Source organism: Cupressus sempervirens, chromosome 1 (assembly GCF_028749045.1).
Source record: "Cupressus sempervirens isolate cs-2001-9-10 chromosome 1, ASM2874904v1, whole genome shotgun sequence".
Classification (NCBI taxonomy): Eukaryota; Viridiplantae; Streptophyta; class Pinopsida; order Cupressales; family Cupressaceae; genus Cupressus; species Cupressus sempervirens.
In genome coordinates this window covers 522,270,395-522,287,216 of record NC_143118.1, presented here as the reverse complement: position 1 = coordinate 522,287,216, position 16,822 = coordinate 522,270,395, and the positions used below count along the sequence as shown (strand labels likewise).

The 16,822-nt window shown below is 36.9% G+C and overlaps 1 protein-coding gene across 2 annotated transcripts in view; it reads left to right on the top strand.

Moving 5' to 3' along the window:
• Positions 1-879: 879 nt before the first annotated feature.
• The window catches only part of LOC149578520 (P-loop containing nucleoside triphosphate hydrolases superfamily protein), a 63,295-nt gene continuing 47,352 nt past the window's right edge, over positions 880-16,822 (top strand). Inside the window, exons 1-5 of one of the 2 annotated variants that reach the window (XM_089829590.1) lie at positions 880-1,150; positions 1,225-1,342; positions 1,499-1,620; positions 1,707-1,798; positions 15,728-15,824. In XM_089829590.1, coding sequence (XP_089685716.1) covers positions 1,076-1,150; positions 1,225-1,342; positions 1,499-1,620; positions 1,707-1,798; positions 15,728-15,824 — 504 coding nt within the window. In that variant the 5' untranslated portion in view covers positions 880-1,075. The remainder of the gene's footprint in view (positions 1,151-1,224; positions 1,343-1,498; positions 1,621-1,706; positions 1,799-15,727; positions 15,825-16,822) is intronic. The other variant, XR_016364498.1, reaches the window with a different exon arrangement.

Sequence of the window (16,822 nt, the reverse complement as noted above, 5' to 3'; positions counted from 1 at the left end):
GGAAGAGAGAACTTACCTTATCCACAAGAGAGATGGAATGACATTTTCGCATAGATTGCACAATGTATGAATATATTAGTACTTAGTACAAATTTGTCTTAATAGCTAACAACACACACCTTTCTTTGGCCAAGATATGGTCTAGTCAAAATCTACAATCAAAGATTAAAAAAAATTAGTCCATTGAATTGTCATTAAAATCTTTCCTTCATATAAAATTTTCAAAATAATAATAAAACTAGTAGTTGTACGCTTTTGTGCTTGCAACAATAAGCCGATAGCTGCTCAATAATAAAATTATTTTTTAACATATAATCTTTTATGTGAATAAATTAGATTATTAATAATTTTCAATTTAAATAACATAATATTTATTAAAATCTTTTAAATAGATTTATAATTATTATTTATTTAAATTCAATTTATCAAATATGGAAAAAAATTATTTAAAAAAACTCCATCAAAAAATCTTATTCAGAAAAATATGAAAAAATAACGATGTTTCTAACAAATATTGTATTGATTAAATAAATTATAGAAACTAAAAAATAATATTTAAAGAAAAAAATTAATATAAAAAATAAATTAAAAACTAAAATCAATCAATTTTAATTTTTTGAATTTAATAATTTTCGATTAATTATGTGAACATTACAAATAATTATTTTTAAAATAAATAGAAAAAAAAAACAATAGTTAAAATGGAAATAACAATTAATAAATATTAAAATAAGAGTGTAGTGAAAAATAAGCTTTTTTTCGACAATTGACAACTTTTTTATCAAAAATTTTTACGGACACAAATAACCTATTGACTAAATAAATTATTTGGCTTTATTTCTCTCTCCTATAAATTTTGAAAAATAATAATAAAATAAATTATTTGATTTAAAGAGGTGCGCTCTATTTCTCTCCCTATAAATTTTTGGGAACGCCGTGCTCTGGTGCCGGCCGCCGAAGCACAGGGATCTGCCTCCAAGTCGAGAATTTTTAGAAGATCGTGAGAGTGTGTTTAACTAGACCGATACGAAAATCTTGGCCGCTGATTGTCATTCAGTATTCTGCTGCAACAGCTATGGCCGATTCATTGCTCTTTGCAGGTCTTCATTTTAACAAGAAAAGATTTTCAGCCGATTTCCATAAGTTCGAGGTAATCATTAGTTTTCTCTTCGCTGTGGAAAGGAGGCGGTTGGGTTTAGGGGATGTTTAAACTTTGTTGTGCAGGTAAAACCTAAAGATAAAGATGTAACGCCGCCACAAGTTTTCGAGGAGGCGGAGGAAGACGAGGTGCGGCAATTGGAGACCAGGAAGAAAAAGAAGCAAAAGCTCAAGTCTTTCGAGGGTAAATCTGTCATTTTTGCTTACTTTTTTGGTGGCGAGTTGGCCGTATCTGATCACACAAGTGTAGTTTAATGCTTCAAAACTTATGGAGAAAAACTTCTGTGCAATTTGCCCATATAATTTAACCTCACACTCCGCTATGTAATGTAATGTTCAGAAATCAGTGAGGTTTTTAACGTATTTAAGAGGCCCAAGGCTTTAAGCGAGAATGCGGATGAGAAGACGCAGGTGCAAGCTCAAGTTCGGGCTGAGGAGAAGGAGCATTTTCGAAAGCAAGAGGTGAAGATTAATATCAATGTGTGAACACCATTCTGTCTTGATTACCTACCAAGTATCCAGTATTTAATTTGTTTAATGGTTTTTAGGTGAGCGTATCCCTGCGAAAGAAATATGGCATATACGTGGCAGGTGAAGATGTTCCTTCACCACTCGAAGGCTTCGACGAGTTAAAGTCCAGGTATCGTTAAAAAAATTCCCATTGACAGTATAGCCAGCTGAGCCGCATTGCTGATTTATTTCATTTCAATTTAAAATTGCCTCATTCTCGAAGTCCGCGCCAGTCCAGGAAAAGAATTACTCATTTTTGCCACCATTCACCTAGTTGATTAGTGGCAACTGAGAGAGAGATCTATTATTGATGTAGGAGCAACATATCAGACTCTCCAATCTTCCTGATGCTTCTCTGTCTGACTTGCTTGAGTCAGCGTTCTGTTCTTTTGTTTTAATTTTTTTAGTTTAGTTTCAATTTTGTTTGTTTCTTTTAAATCTCCCATCGCAGTTTCAGGTCTCTTGTCACCGGTTAGAAAGTTAGTTGTGCAGTTAGTTTGATGGTTACAAACCGACCACACTGTTAGTATAATGTATTACAATGTTAATAAATGTAGTATGACTACACAGTTAGTATAATGTATTACAATGTTAATAAATGTAGTACAGTAATTATTAGGAAAGCTAGAAAGTTACTGGCGGAAAATGCCTTTCAGATGCCAATTTTATAGGGGAAATATAAAAGATTGTAAATCTCCTTTAGAACATTAAGATGCACAGAAAAACAAATACACACAAGATAAACACAGACCAGATTTAACACGGGAAACCCTGTTGGGAAAAACCCACCACCCAAAAACCTCTAAGAAACTTTGTATTACAGTAAACAATTTACATACAACAAACTTTGGTTTTTGGACAGGCGTACAGGTTCAAATTGCCTTTACAATCAACCTCACTTTCATAGCTACAGCCTCCTCAGCCCAACGAATCCCGTCGACATTCATACACTTTGCAATTCATAATGAAATCTGGTGCATTAACTGTCAAGAACAAAATGGTTATTGGCAGCCTTGATACTCATCCATCCAATGGTTACTCATTCAGGTATCAGACGCCTCTAGTCACTCGAATACCTTTGGTCACACGGATGCCTTCGGCAATGGTCACTCGGATGCCTTTGGTGACGGTCACTCGACCACCTTCGATCACTCAGATGCTTGTCACTCCAAAATGTTTTGGACACGTAGATGCTTGTCACTCTGAAACGTTTCGGTCACACAGACGCTTGTCACCCCGAAACGTTTCGGTGACCCTTCACCATACGGTGGAATCACATGTACGGTGTTTCATTGTACAAGTACAATATCTCACCGTACGGTGAACAACCACCGTACGAACTTGTCATTCCCAACAATCTCCCACTTGATAAGTACGTGTTGATATTCGCAGAGATACTTAACATGACCATGTCCGACTTACACCTCTAAAAAACCACACAGTCCTCCTGTTGAAACCTTTAACCGTTCGAACAAACACATCTCTAATTAGAAGAGATAACACCATCATCTCCATCTCTAAGTTTCCATGAGTACCTGCAACTGATCAATCCATGCCAACTCCGAATGCAACATTACAATATTATGAAGTATCCAACAAATGATCAATGTACTCAAAACAAAGAAACTAAACCAAGATCAACATGTCAAAATTCCAACTATGGTCTTAGGAACATAAACATGATCTAAACAATCTCAACTAGAGAGATTACGTGCTCTATTTAAACATATCAGAACATGTTAAATGAAAACATAAACCACACCCTTATCAAAGACTCTATTGAGCCCTCAAGATGTCAACATCTTCAGTTACATAAAGATTAACATCTCCAAATAGTACTTCAGCAAATGTGAAAAGCTTCTGCAACTTCAAAATCTTGCGCCTTCAATAGCTACAATACCAATAAAGATCAATTACTCCATCATTGCCAACAACTCCCACTAAGCTATGGTGTCGAGTTAGACATGACATCTACGTCACTGCCAACAACTCCCACTGTACGGTGGTGCCGAGTCACACATGACATCATGACAAACATCTTCGACACAAAGATTGAATTACTCTAACCAGTCATTATCAAATGAGCGATTAGCCAAAGCAACACTGCTTGCATCTTCATCATCACTCTGAGAAGACTCAAAATCAGAAGAACTCTCCATATTCTTCTTTGTCTTCGCTTTGCAATCCTTTCAGATATGACCAACCTGCCCACAGTTCCAATACTTTGCTTTGGACTTCTTCCCAATACATTCAAGCTTCATGTCCTTCTTGCTTTTGTCCTTCACTCTGCCTTGAACGATGAGAGTCTCTTTAGTCACCTCAGAAGATTTCCTCTGCATCTCCTCTGACAAAAGTGCAGCAACCACTTTATCCATTTTTAATTGGGTGATAGTACTTCCAATGGCCATCACAAGATGATCTTATGAATTAGGTAACGAGCATAGCAGTAGCATGCAACACTCTTTTTCACTAACAGATGTCAGTTGTGCAATCACCATATTGAACGCATTTAGATGATTTGCCACAACCCTTCAAAGAGTACAACTTCTTTCTTAGGAAGAGCTTGTTTACCAAGGATTTTTCCTGATAAATATCTCCCAACTTCTTCCACAAAGAATGTGCAGTTTTCTCCTCATGAAGATTCAAGAGAATAGAATCCGCAAGGCATAGCCTCATCAGTGCTTTGGCCTTTCGATCTGTTAAAACCCAATCTTCTTGGTTCATGCCTGAAGGGTTGTTACCAGATACAACAACCCACAAATCATGATCAACCAAAATATTTTCAAGTTTCCACAACTCAAAGTTCATGCCATTGGACTTTTCAATCTCTACTCTCCCTATACTCGCCATCTCAATTACCAAATAAACACTTTTCAAACTCCCACTAGAAACAAATTGACACGGAAAACGACCCTACCTAACAAGGATGACCCAAGTTTTGATACCACTTGTTAGGAAAGCTACTTGCGGAAAACGCCTTCCAGATGCCAATTTACAGAGGAAAAATAAAGGATTGTAAATCTACTTTAAAACATTAAGATGCACAGTTTAAACAAGAACATTGAAAAACAAATACGCACAAGATAAACACAAACCAAATTTAACATGGGAAACCCTTTCGGGAAAAATCCACCACCCAAAAACCCCCGCGAAACTTTGTATTATGGTAAACAATTTACATACAACAAACTCTGGTTTCTTGATAGGCTCACAAGCTTAGATTGCCTTTACAATCAACCTGACTTTCATAGTCACAGCCTCCTTAGCCCAACAAATTCCGCAGACATTTATACACTTTGCAATTCATTATGAAATCCGGTGCATTAACTGTCAAGAACAAAACGGTTATTGGCAGCCTTGGTACTCATCCATCCAACAGTTACTCATTTAGGTATCAGATGCCTCCAGTCACTTGGACACCTTCGGTCACACAGATGCCTTTGGTGACGGTCACTCAGACACCTTCAGTCACTCGGATGCCTTCGGTGACGGTCACTCGGACACCTTCGGTCACTCAGATGCTTGACACTCCGAAATGTTTCGTTCACACAGATGCTTGTCACTCCGAATGTTTCGGTCACGCGGATGCTTGTCACTCTAAAAATGTTTCAGTCATACAGATGCTCGTCACTCTGAAACGTTTTGGTGACCCTTCACTGTATGGTGGATTCACATGTGCAGTTTTTCATTGTACAAGTACGGTATCTCACCGTACGGTGAACAACCATCGTACGGACTTGTCATTCCCAACAATAATTAGGGTAGACAGTTAGAGAGGTAGTTTTTGCATTGTTGAATTGTTTAACTGCTTTCTACTATGTCTACCACTTTATAAATGCAAATCAAATGAACTATCACATATATTGGAATAAAAGAATATTTTATATATTTTTCATAACAATGGTATCAACAGTAGAATGCAATCTAATGGACTTGATGGTCACAACATGAGCATGTTATTGATGAATGTTTTGGTGGTTGTGCTAATCTTTCTTTGGTACTTTGAGCCTTCATTTTTGGAGGCTAGTGGGACAAGAGGATGGAAGATTTCCATCATCTTAAGTTAGCTTCTCACTTTTAGATGGTATTCTGTTTGAGAAGCATTTTAGGTTTTTGGGTTTCTTATTTATTCCTTACATTGTTGCTGACATGTTTGACAATACATGTATTGTGAAATTTGTTCCATCGTTTGGATGACATTTTGACATTTAACAGGACTATAGAGGAGCGTGTGGAACATTTGAGATAGGTATTGTAGAGGCTGCAGGAAGAGAAGTTGCAAGTAAATCTTAAGAAGCATGTATTTTTTCAAACATAACTGATCCACTTGGGCTTTACGGTGTCCAAGGATGGGCTCAAGATGGACAAAGAAAAAGTCCAAGCCGTCCTCGAATGATCTGAAGTGTATGGAGGCAAGGAGGTTCTATGGCTTAGCAAGTTTTATTAGTAAATTTATTAGAAATTTCAGACCATTTAAGGGAATGAGAAACCATTTGAATGGACGAGGAAGGCTGAAGAAAGTTCTAGATTTCTCAAACACAAAGTAAGTGGGCAGCCCATTCTTGCTTTGCTAGATTCTAATAAAGTATATAAGTGGAGTGTGATGCTAGTGGGTTGGCTATTGGGGTTGTCTAGTCAAAAAGGTAAACCAGTAGCATTCTTTACTGAAGACTAAATGATGCAAAGAGAAGTACTCTTATTATATAGAATTTTATTCTTTGGTTCAGTCTCTAAAGAAATGTAGTCATTATTTACTTCTAAAGGAATTCATTGTATACACAGATAACCTAAGTCATAGGATACATCGAATTTCATCCATGAGATATGAATTTCAGCGTATTTTTACCCTTTCCAAACTTCATCCAAATTTTATGATATTTAATATAATACTGTTATTTAATATAATATTAATTTATTTTAAAATAATGTTAGAGTTATTTGGTTTTATTATTTAGCAATATTAAACTATTTTGACAATTTTGTGGATATATTACTAATAATTTAAAATACTTAAATATATATAACTTAAATTTAATGTCCGTTTTTTTTTCCGAATTTTTACCCTTGCTGTACTACATTTGATTTTTATAATCAATGAAGTCGAATTTCAATTTGAACCTTGTGATTTAGCTGATAACCATGCTTTGCAATTCATAAACAACCAACACAAGTTGAATCAATGACATGCCAAAAGGGCTGAGCATCTCCGAAGCTTTGATTTTGTTTTGAAACATAAGAGTGGACAAATGATTGAAGTTGTGGATGCTTTGAGTGGAGAGAATTTGTTGTTATATGAAATGCAAGTTAAAAATGTGGGTTTTGGAAGTTGTATGTAGAGGATGTAGATTTTAAGGAAGCATTTGAATCTTGCAAGAATCCAATTTGTAAGAATAAGGAGCCATGGATGGGCTTTTTGGTTCAAGATGGTCTGTTATTGAAGGGGAATAAAATTATGTATTGCCAAGGGTTCCATGAGGAACAATTTGCTAAAGGAGAAATGTTGTGGTAATCTTGCTGGTCACTTTGCACAGGTAAAACTTATTTGCAGTTGAGTACTTATTATTATTGGCCCAAGATGCAGGCAAATGTGAGAAGATATGTTGAAAGGTGCAGCATTCGGCAACATACCAAGGGAAGAAGTCCGATTGCTGGCTTATATCAGCCCCTTCCTGTTCTAAACCCGCCTTAGGACTTTGTGTTGGGTTTGCTTCGTACACAAAGGGGCAGTGATTCTGTTTTTGTTGTGGTAGATAGATTTTATAAAATGGTGCATTTCATACCATGTAAGAGAACTAATGATGCTACTAACGTTGCAAGAACTAATGATGCCACTAACATTGCAAACTTGTTCTTTAAAGAAGCAGTGAGGTTGCATGAAATTCCAAAAAGTATAGAAATTGACAGGGTTTCTAAATTTGTGGGTCATTTTTGTAGGACACCATGAAAGAAGTTAAGCACAAACCTGAATTGTCTTGTTGGTAGTTCACCTGGAAATTTGGTTCTCATGTTGGCACAGGCTAAATTTGTGTTTAAACTTTAATGACTCTTCGAATAAAAGTACAGGTTTCAGTCCTTTCTGTGTGGTGGATGAGGTGTGTTTGAACTTCAATATCTTGCTGGGAGTGAGAAGTGAAGTGCAGATGGAGAAGATTTTGCTTGTCATTCATGATATTCAAGAGCAGGTGAAACAAAACATGACAGACAATAATTGGCAATACAAGAAGCATGCCGATCAAAAGTGGAGACAATTGCAATTCCTGGTTGGAGACCTTGTACTGGCTTACCTTCAGAATGAGAGGTTTTCCACAGGGACGTACAATAAACCAAGGATGAAAAAGCTTGGTCCGTGCAAGTCCTCAGAGATTTTCTGATAATGCATATGAATATCTTTGCCTGCTGATTTAAACATCTCTCCCATTTTCCATTTAGCAGATTTGTATCCATACAAGGGAGATTTTGAAGATGGTGAAACAGAAACAACAATCCCATCTGCTGAGAATGTGCTTGGAACAAACTCTGCTCTGCCACAAATAGAATGCATTTTGGACACGTGGTTGGTAAAGAAGACCTGCAGAGGATATTAAAATAATTTTGTAATGTTCATTTAGTTTCTAATTCTGGCTTCAGTTCAATATTGTTTCATTTAGAAACATTGTCTTTTAATCTCTTATAAATAGAGCCTTTTGTCTCTATTGTATATACCAATTTATAATAACAATTACTATCCAAAAATTACAGTAGAGTCTCCATTATTGATGATAGTGAAGAGTCCTTATTGATAATTATGGTGTCTGCATATCCTAAAACATGTTTGTGCTCGGTGAAATTAAAATAAATATCATTACTTCTAGACATGAGATTCCTTATCCATTATTGATGAGAGCCAAGAGTCATCCATATTATGGCTACCGCATCTTGTAAAATGTGTCCACGCATGGTGAAATAAGGTGACTATAGTTGCTTCTAAACATGAGTTTCATATCTTAGGATATTTCAGTTTTTAGTGTTCAAGCATCTTTCCTATTATGCAGTAGCTAAAACATTATCTCCAAAAGCATCCTCATATTTCTTCTCAGTCTTCATGGGGCGAATTAGACTCTGAATGCAACCAAGGTGTTTACTCCCTATCTGTATTGACAGTCTAAGCTGTAAAAGAATGCGTACAGAGGTGTATGCTTGGCTGGAGTAGCAATAGAAACAAGCTCTTTTCTGGATCTGAGTACACCATTCTCATTATTGTATTTTGAGGGCCTGTTATGACAATTCCTGTCCTCAAATTAGGTAGATATGCAGGCATTAGCTTCCTGTTGGCAATCACTTAGAGTTCATTGCTTTTACTCTTTACAAAAACTTGTTGCTGGGTTTTTTGATAGTTAAAATATGATATCATTGTAAACACCTCTAATCATATCATTGTTGTATTTATTAGTGCAGATTTTATAGTAAACATTGATTGTTTAAATGAAACCATGAAGGATGGTAACAATCAATTTTAATATCCTCCCATGTGGACTATGAATAAAGGCCACCATATTTGTAAGATATATATATATATTTTGATCGGTAATAATATGTATTATATTAATAAAAGTAATAGTTACATCCATGCTTCACAGTTCAAAACCTTCGTACATACAAAAAACCACATCTATCCATAATTCATTAATCTGCCCTCCCTACTTACTATTCTTTCATACATCAAAACAATAATTTAGCATTACTCCTTTCCAAAAAACTATCCATAACCCATTAGTCGCATCCACACCTTGCTCGCTGCGCAGCCCGCGCCTTCTCTATCCTTGAAATCCTCCACCTTTCTCCAATGATGCTCGGCAGCCCTGTGGACTTCGTTGGCGGCGGGGATAGGTTGCCCACTCGTTCCTTATTTGCAGCGCTCCACTTTCAACTCGGATGATTTCTTCCCACATCCGGTCCCATGCCTCTTTCATCTTTTTATATAGAGCAGATTTATCAACCTTCGCTTTCCACTTGAGGAAAGGGACGTACCCAAATGTTCGATTGGCATCCTCCAGTTCAAAGCACTCAGCGATATCAACGCCTACTCCAGGGATTGACCAATCAAGTATATGATCCAACCCACCAAGCATTTCATCTGCGAACAAAGCTTTGACCGCATACCGTGCTTCGTCAACCGGCTTATTTATCTCTAGACCCTAGGCGACCACCATTGCTATCACGTCAAGGTTAGAGCGCCGTTTCACTTCCCTCTCTTCACCTGCAGTACCGCATCCACCATGACCTCCGTCTTAATCTTTAGGAGCCCCTTCATGTGTTCCCTGCTTACCGGCCCTTTGAAGGCCTTCATTTCCTTATTGGAGTCCAGCACAATGGTTGCTTCCATCATTCAGTTTTTCTCCCCTCTGTAAAGAAAACACTTAGGCTTCAAACTACTTTTATGTTAAACCGGCCTATACCATCTCTTTATTAGTAAATCTTCGCACATACGATGTGTTATATCTATCACATTCCGTATGTATCTACCCCCATAATCTCTAGGCAATCGCTGTCCAATTCCTTCACATTCGCCACCTCTGTACAAATAGTACAAAGTGCTGTGCGCCACCTCTTATTTTGGCAGTCATAATGACTGTCATATCTTGCAAACCAAATTCTGCCGTCAACCTAGCCTGGCTATCCCATCACACGTAAATCCTCCATTTTTGTTGAATTAATACAACTAAAGGTGGTTGCCCAGTTAGCCAATTTATCTGCCTCTACATTCCCCTCTTGATACACATGGCTTACTTTGAAATTCATGAATGTACACAACAATTCTTTAATAGTTTGAATCTGATTTTTATAAAACCATACTTTTGTTGTCCCCCTTCATAATCGCATCAACCACTATTTTTGAATCCCCCTCCAAATGCAAATTTGCAACGTCTAGTTTCCTACCCAAGGATACTGCAATCAATGCCGCTTCCACCTTAGCTATATTATTGGAACCATCCGCCAATCTCTTCGCTGCAATTCCAATTATTTTACCTTTATCATTCCGAGCTACCACTCCAGCACCGGAGATGCCTCCATTGCCTTTAGACACACCATCGAAATTGATTTTGACCCAACCCTTCTTAGGTTTTCTCCATCTGATCTCTTTTCTATCAACCTTTACAATCCTATTCAAATCTCCATCATTAGCCCATTTAATTTTGATACCCGTCCAAAACTTTTGAATTCGGTTATCCCAATGATTAAAGCATTTCTTTGGATTTTGGGGCACACCTTTGGCATTGATACATTCCTCGATGGATCTATGAATTATATTCCACACAGCTTCTGCATTCTCCATCTTCTTCTGAAATATTCGTCAATTCCGTTCTTTCCAGAGCTCCCAAACAACCAGAGCCGGACTTATTTTCCAAATATTAGAATAAAGGGATTTTTTAAAATTACTAGGTCAACACTGAAAAATTCCTTTCACTGAGTCTGGTAGAGGGGCCATCCAGCATAAATGTTGTTTCAACTTCGCCCAACAATATTGTGCAAATTCACATTGGGCTAATAAGTGATTTGCATTCTCAACAGCCTCCATACATAGAGAACATCTAGAAGGGCCAACAAAACCATATTTATATCTTCTATCATCAGTTAAGATTCTTCCTTGCAAAGCTATCCAAGCAAAAGCCCCCGCCTTAGGCATACATAATTTGTTCCAGCAAAGCTGATATGGCCATCCTGCAGCTTTATGCACTCCACCCCTAAGTTCATAGCCCAATTTAGCTGAATACCTGCCACTTTTTGAAGCACACCAGATAACTTTATCTTCCTTATTACTCAAGAAAATTTGTCGCTCACTAAAAATGCCTTTCATCTTTAGTTTCAAATCCTCTGATATTTCCAAATATGAGATATCCTTCCATGCCCAACTTGTGCCCAACTCTATCTGTACTTTCTCTACATAGCAATCTATTGTTGTTCCCAATATATCTTCCATAATGGGGATCAAATTTTCCAGGCCTTCAATATCTGACAGTTTACCTAATCCATTCCAAGAGTCATGCCAAAAAGATGCTCTTTCCCCATTACCAATCTGCCAAGATAGATGCTTGGTTATAATAGGTCTGCATTCCAACATAAAGTTCCAAACAGTTGAACCTTTAGGGGGGTTTCTGACTGTTAGAATGCGCATAGACTCCTTAGAATCAAGATATTTGGCTTGTAAGATTTTAACCCACAACTGATCTCGGTTTTCATACATCTCCCATATCAATTTAGCTCCCAATGCTTTATTGACATCCTTCCATCTCCTAAGGCCCACACCCCCCATTTTCTTTGGCATGCATAAAGATTCCCATGCTATCAGCGGAATCTTCTCTTCATTTTGTGATCCATTCCACACAAATTTCCGCATTCTCTGCTCAATATATTTCAAAATCTCCATTGGGATCTTCAGACAACTCATAGAATAAGTTGGAATTGCTGATATAACAGTTTGGAGGAGCAAAATTCTTCCTGCAAATGTCAGCCATCGCCCTTTCCACCCATCAAGCCTTTTGATGCAACTATCAACCAATTCCTTCCATAGATTTGCACAATTTCTTCCCTGAAACATAGGTATACCTAGGTATTTGTTAGGTAGCACCCCTTGTTTAACTCCCAACACTTTACAGATTTTAGATTGTACTCGACTTGCTATGTTGAAAAAGAAAACTTCTGATTTGTGCCAATTTACACATTGACCTGTTACCTTGCTATAATCTTCCAGCACTGATTTAATACATTCAGCTTCCTTAACAGCCGCTTCTCTCATTAGAAAATTATCATCAACAAACTGTAAGTGTGTTATAGCCTCCACATTCCTTGCCACTTTTAAACCTTTCCATCTTCTAGCCAATCTTGCATTAGTTATTGCTCTGCCTAGAACTTCCGCTAATATTATAAAAAGAAAGGGGGAAAGAGGATCACCTTGACGGATGCCTCTTTCCATGTCAAAAAAGCCTTGAGGGCTTCCATTTACCAGAACAGAGATGCGAGGAGAATTAATGCAAGCAAAGATCCAACTACAGCAAGAAGCGCTAAGACCAAAACTATCCAAAACTCTCATTTAAAACTTCCTATTAACATTATCATAAGCTTTACGTATATCTAATTTCAGCAGCATTCCCGGCTCCTTGTTTAACCTCAAAGTGTGAATAGCTTCATGTGCAATGATGATACCTTCAAAAATAGATTTACCTGGAGCAAAACCACTCTGTTCCGAGGAAATAATAAATGGGAGCACAATCTTCAGCCTATTTGCTACTACTTTTGAAATAACTTTATATACTGTATTACATAAAGCTATGGGACAAAAGTCATTAAAAGTTTCTCTCTCCCCTTTTTTCGGTATCAAAGCCAAAAAAGTGTTATTCAAATCTTTAAAAACAAACTTCGTTCTCCTTGACTCTTCCACAACTTCCCAAAGCTCCTGTCCAACAAAGTCCCATGCAGCTTGAAAAAATAAGGCTGGAAACCCATTCGGGCCTGGTGACTTATCTTTCCCTAGTCCTGATAACGCTGATTTAACTTCCTACAATGATACCGGTTGAAAGAGCCTCCTATTTTGATCTTCCAAAATAAGCTTTGGCACTCCCTTTAACAATTTTAAACAGTCTTCCTCCTCAGCCATATTCTGAGAGGATCCTATAAGATTCTGAAAAAACCTAACTGCTTCCTCATTTATTTGATTTTGCTCTGTAAGAATCTCCCCTTTATCATTTTTAATAGAGAACACTTTATTTGAAGATCTACGTTCCTTCACTGAGTTATGGAAATACTTCGTGTTCCTATCACCTTCTTTCAACCATAGCTCTCGTGACTTTTGCCTCCAATATACTTCTTCCTTATATAAAATTTCTTCATAATCCTTCTTTAACTGCTGTTCCTTAATGAATAAGACCTCATCCATTCCCCCTTGCATCACCACCTTATTAACTCCTCTAATTGATCTTCCAGCCTTTGTTTTTCAGCAAAAATGTTATTGAAAACTTCTCTATTCCACACCTTTAACTATTCTTTTAAGTACTGCAGTTTCTTGAAAAAGATAAAGGCACATGAACCTTTCTAACTTGGAGCTGTTGACCACCAGCCTCTAACTAAATCCAAAAAACCATCCCACCTCAACCACATTTTTTCAAACCTAAACGGAGCACGTTCTAGAGCATTCTCATTCCTGATACTTAAACAAATTGGGAAATGATCAGACCCTGTAAGGGGCAATATGTCAGCGTGGCATAAACAATCTGTATTGCTCCAATCACCACCCAGCAAAAATCTATCTATCTTCTCAGCAATGTTAGTGAAACCTTTCCTCCGATTTGTCCATGTGAAATCACCATTTACAAAGGATAGATCCTGTAAGTTGTTACTTAGAACAAAATCAGCAAACCCCTGATGACTCTTGTGCAATTTCACCAAGCCACCTAACTTTTCATTCGGGGATAGGATTGCATTAAAATCCCCCCCTAACACCACCAATCTTTCCTTCCATAACTCCAACTTCTCAGATATAGTTTGCCAAATTGCACTTTCAGATTCTGTTGACAGGGTCCATAGATGTTAAAGGCTAGAAAACTAATCTGGAGCTGAAAGGAAGAGATCAACACCAATTGCCAATTAACATTGCAATCAACCAAGGACACATTCACTGCCGCATCTTTCCAAAACACTCCCATACCACCCGAGGTTCCATCGGCATCAACCATTAGTGATATCCATGGCATGAGCTTCTGTAAAAGAAATTTTTTGTTATGACCACTAAGCTTTGTTTTTTGTAAAAACACCACATCTGCTTTAGCTTGATCGAACACCTGCTTGATCAAGCGTAGTTTGTTAGGAGCATTGCAGCCCCTGACATTCCACGAAAGGAGCTTCATTGCTTCCGGGAAGAGATATAGCCTCTTCTCGATCTCAACAGTTTGGCTTGATCCGCTGCATTACCAGCCATAGCAAGCTTAATTCTAGCAGATTTAGGCCCTCGTTTCTTCTTTTCAGATATCCTAGGTTCATATTTGTAAGATATTGGTTATGATAGATGATAGATAAATGTCACAAATAAATGTTGAAGTAAAAAACAAATTAATTACAGAGATTGAAAATAATATTTTTGTACCATCAACTCTACAATTTTGTATTTGTCTGTCAGGGTGCATGCTACTGTATTGTTGTCTTTCCTTTCTCTGGCTTATGGTCCTTGCATTTCTGTCTTCTTCATGAACATTGGTTTACATGCAATGCCAGTTTTCGCCTTCGGAGTCAATTTTCCTTTTAATATGGGAGACGTGCCTTTTTGTCCAAGAATGAATGAATGATTGAATGCTTTTTAATGACGTCCATGAGACCAGAGCAGTCTAAGGGATTGAAGAACAACTGCACTAGATAATTTCCGAATTCCTTTCCATTTCTAATCTTTTGGTATGTATCTTAACTGAAAAACCAGCAGTCTGCTTTATCTTATCCCCTTCAAATAAACTATGCATGTTGTCCACCATCAAGGAAAACACAAGTTTTTTGATTTGTTGTATCAGCTTAATGCTAGGGGATGACAGAGACAAAGATCACATAGAAAAGTTGGATGTTCATAAATACATTTTGGCTTTTATTATTGGAGTTCATAAATTAACAACCATGCAATTGATATTTTTGGTTGTAGTATTTCTTGGCTTGAATTGTGGATTTGGCAAATAGTGTATGTCTTATTCTAAATAATATTGCAAGAACCTCATCGTCATGGTTCTTTCATCTTAATATAAAAGTCAGAGCTTAAAATTTAGTCAATAGTGATTGCATGAAAACACATGGATGTTCTGAAGTTTATGTTCTTGTAGTGGATCGATATGCCTTTCTATGAGTTCACGTTAGATATGATTTTACGCTGTTTAACTTGAAGGTCAATCACTTGAAGATTTTTTTTGCTCTCAATCACTTTTGTTAGTAACTAGTCCTGCTCCTATAAATGTTATTACTTCTTTTTAATGCAGTTTATATTTGAGCTAATAATGTTGTGATTTATATTTATATAATTCATTGTTTTTCCCTGTGATTCATGGACATGCAGATACGGATGCAAGTCATATTTGATGCAAAATTTGGCCAAATTTGGCTTCAAGGAGCCTACACCAATTCAACGTCAGGCTATTCCTGTTCTTCTTTCAGTAAGTAATCTAAACCGCTGCTTGCTTTAGGATTCTCGACTTTGCATCTATTCCTTTTCAACAATGATGGTCTAAAAGAGTAAGCTGCAAAACAAGCATAGTGCTTCAATATCATATTGTAAACAAACATTTAGTACTTTTGAACTCCTTTATAGGAGAACTTAATGGTCATGTGTAATGAATATATTTACAAATACTATCTTATTGTTATTCGTTGGATCAATTTGATGCATCCCATGGGATCCAAATGTTAGGAAAAGTATTTGCAGACCTCTTATCAATTATACCAGATTAAACATAACTATAAAAAAGTGCAGGTACTTCCACATTAACCTCCCAAGAGGAATTTTATAATAATCAAACCTATAACAACTTCAGCAGCATTGTGCCGTGAAAACAGCTCAATGAAGTGAAAGATAGAAAGGAAATCAACTGCAAGAGAAAGAATGGCATATATATTGTTGGAAAATCCACCCTTAAGATCACCAAACCATAGTAATGAGAACCGCCTAAAAATATTATAGTAATCAAACCTATAAAAACTTCAGCAGCATTGTGCCATGAAAACAGCTCAATGAAGTCAAAGATAGAAAGGAAATCAACTGCAAGAGAAAGAATGGCACATATATTTTTGGAAAATCCACCCTTTGGATCACCAAACCACAGTAATGAGAATTGCCATGAAATCGCTTGAATCGCCGGTTTGGCAATTCGATTAATGGTTCCGGATTTTTTTTGAACTGGTGAACCAGACCAGCGATTTCATTGCATGAATCGCCAATTCATGTGATTCATGGAAAAAATTGCCAAAATCACCTTTGTGAATCGCGAAAAGTCGGCTGCGCGGGTAGGTAAAAAGTCAAGTCAAATTTTAATAAAAACACATCTTTTAATTTTTTTTTTGTTTATAGATATTGATAGACATGTTTCATGGATCTTCATCTTAGATACATTTATGATTTGATGTCTTATGGATCTTCATCTTATATACATTCATA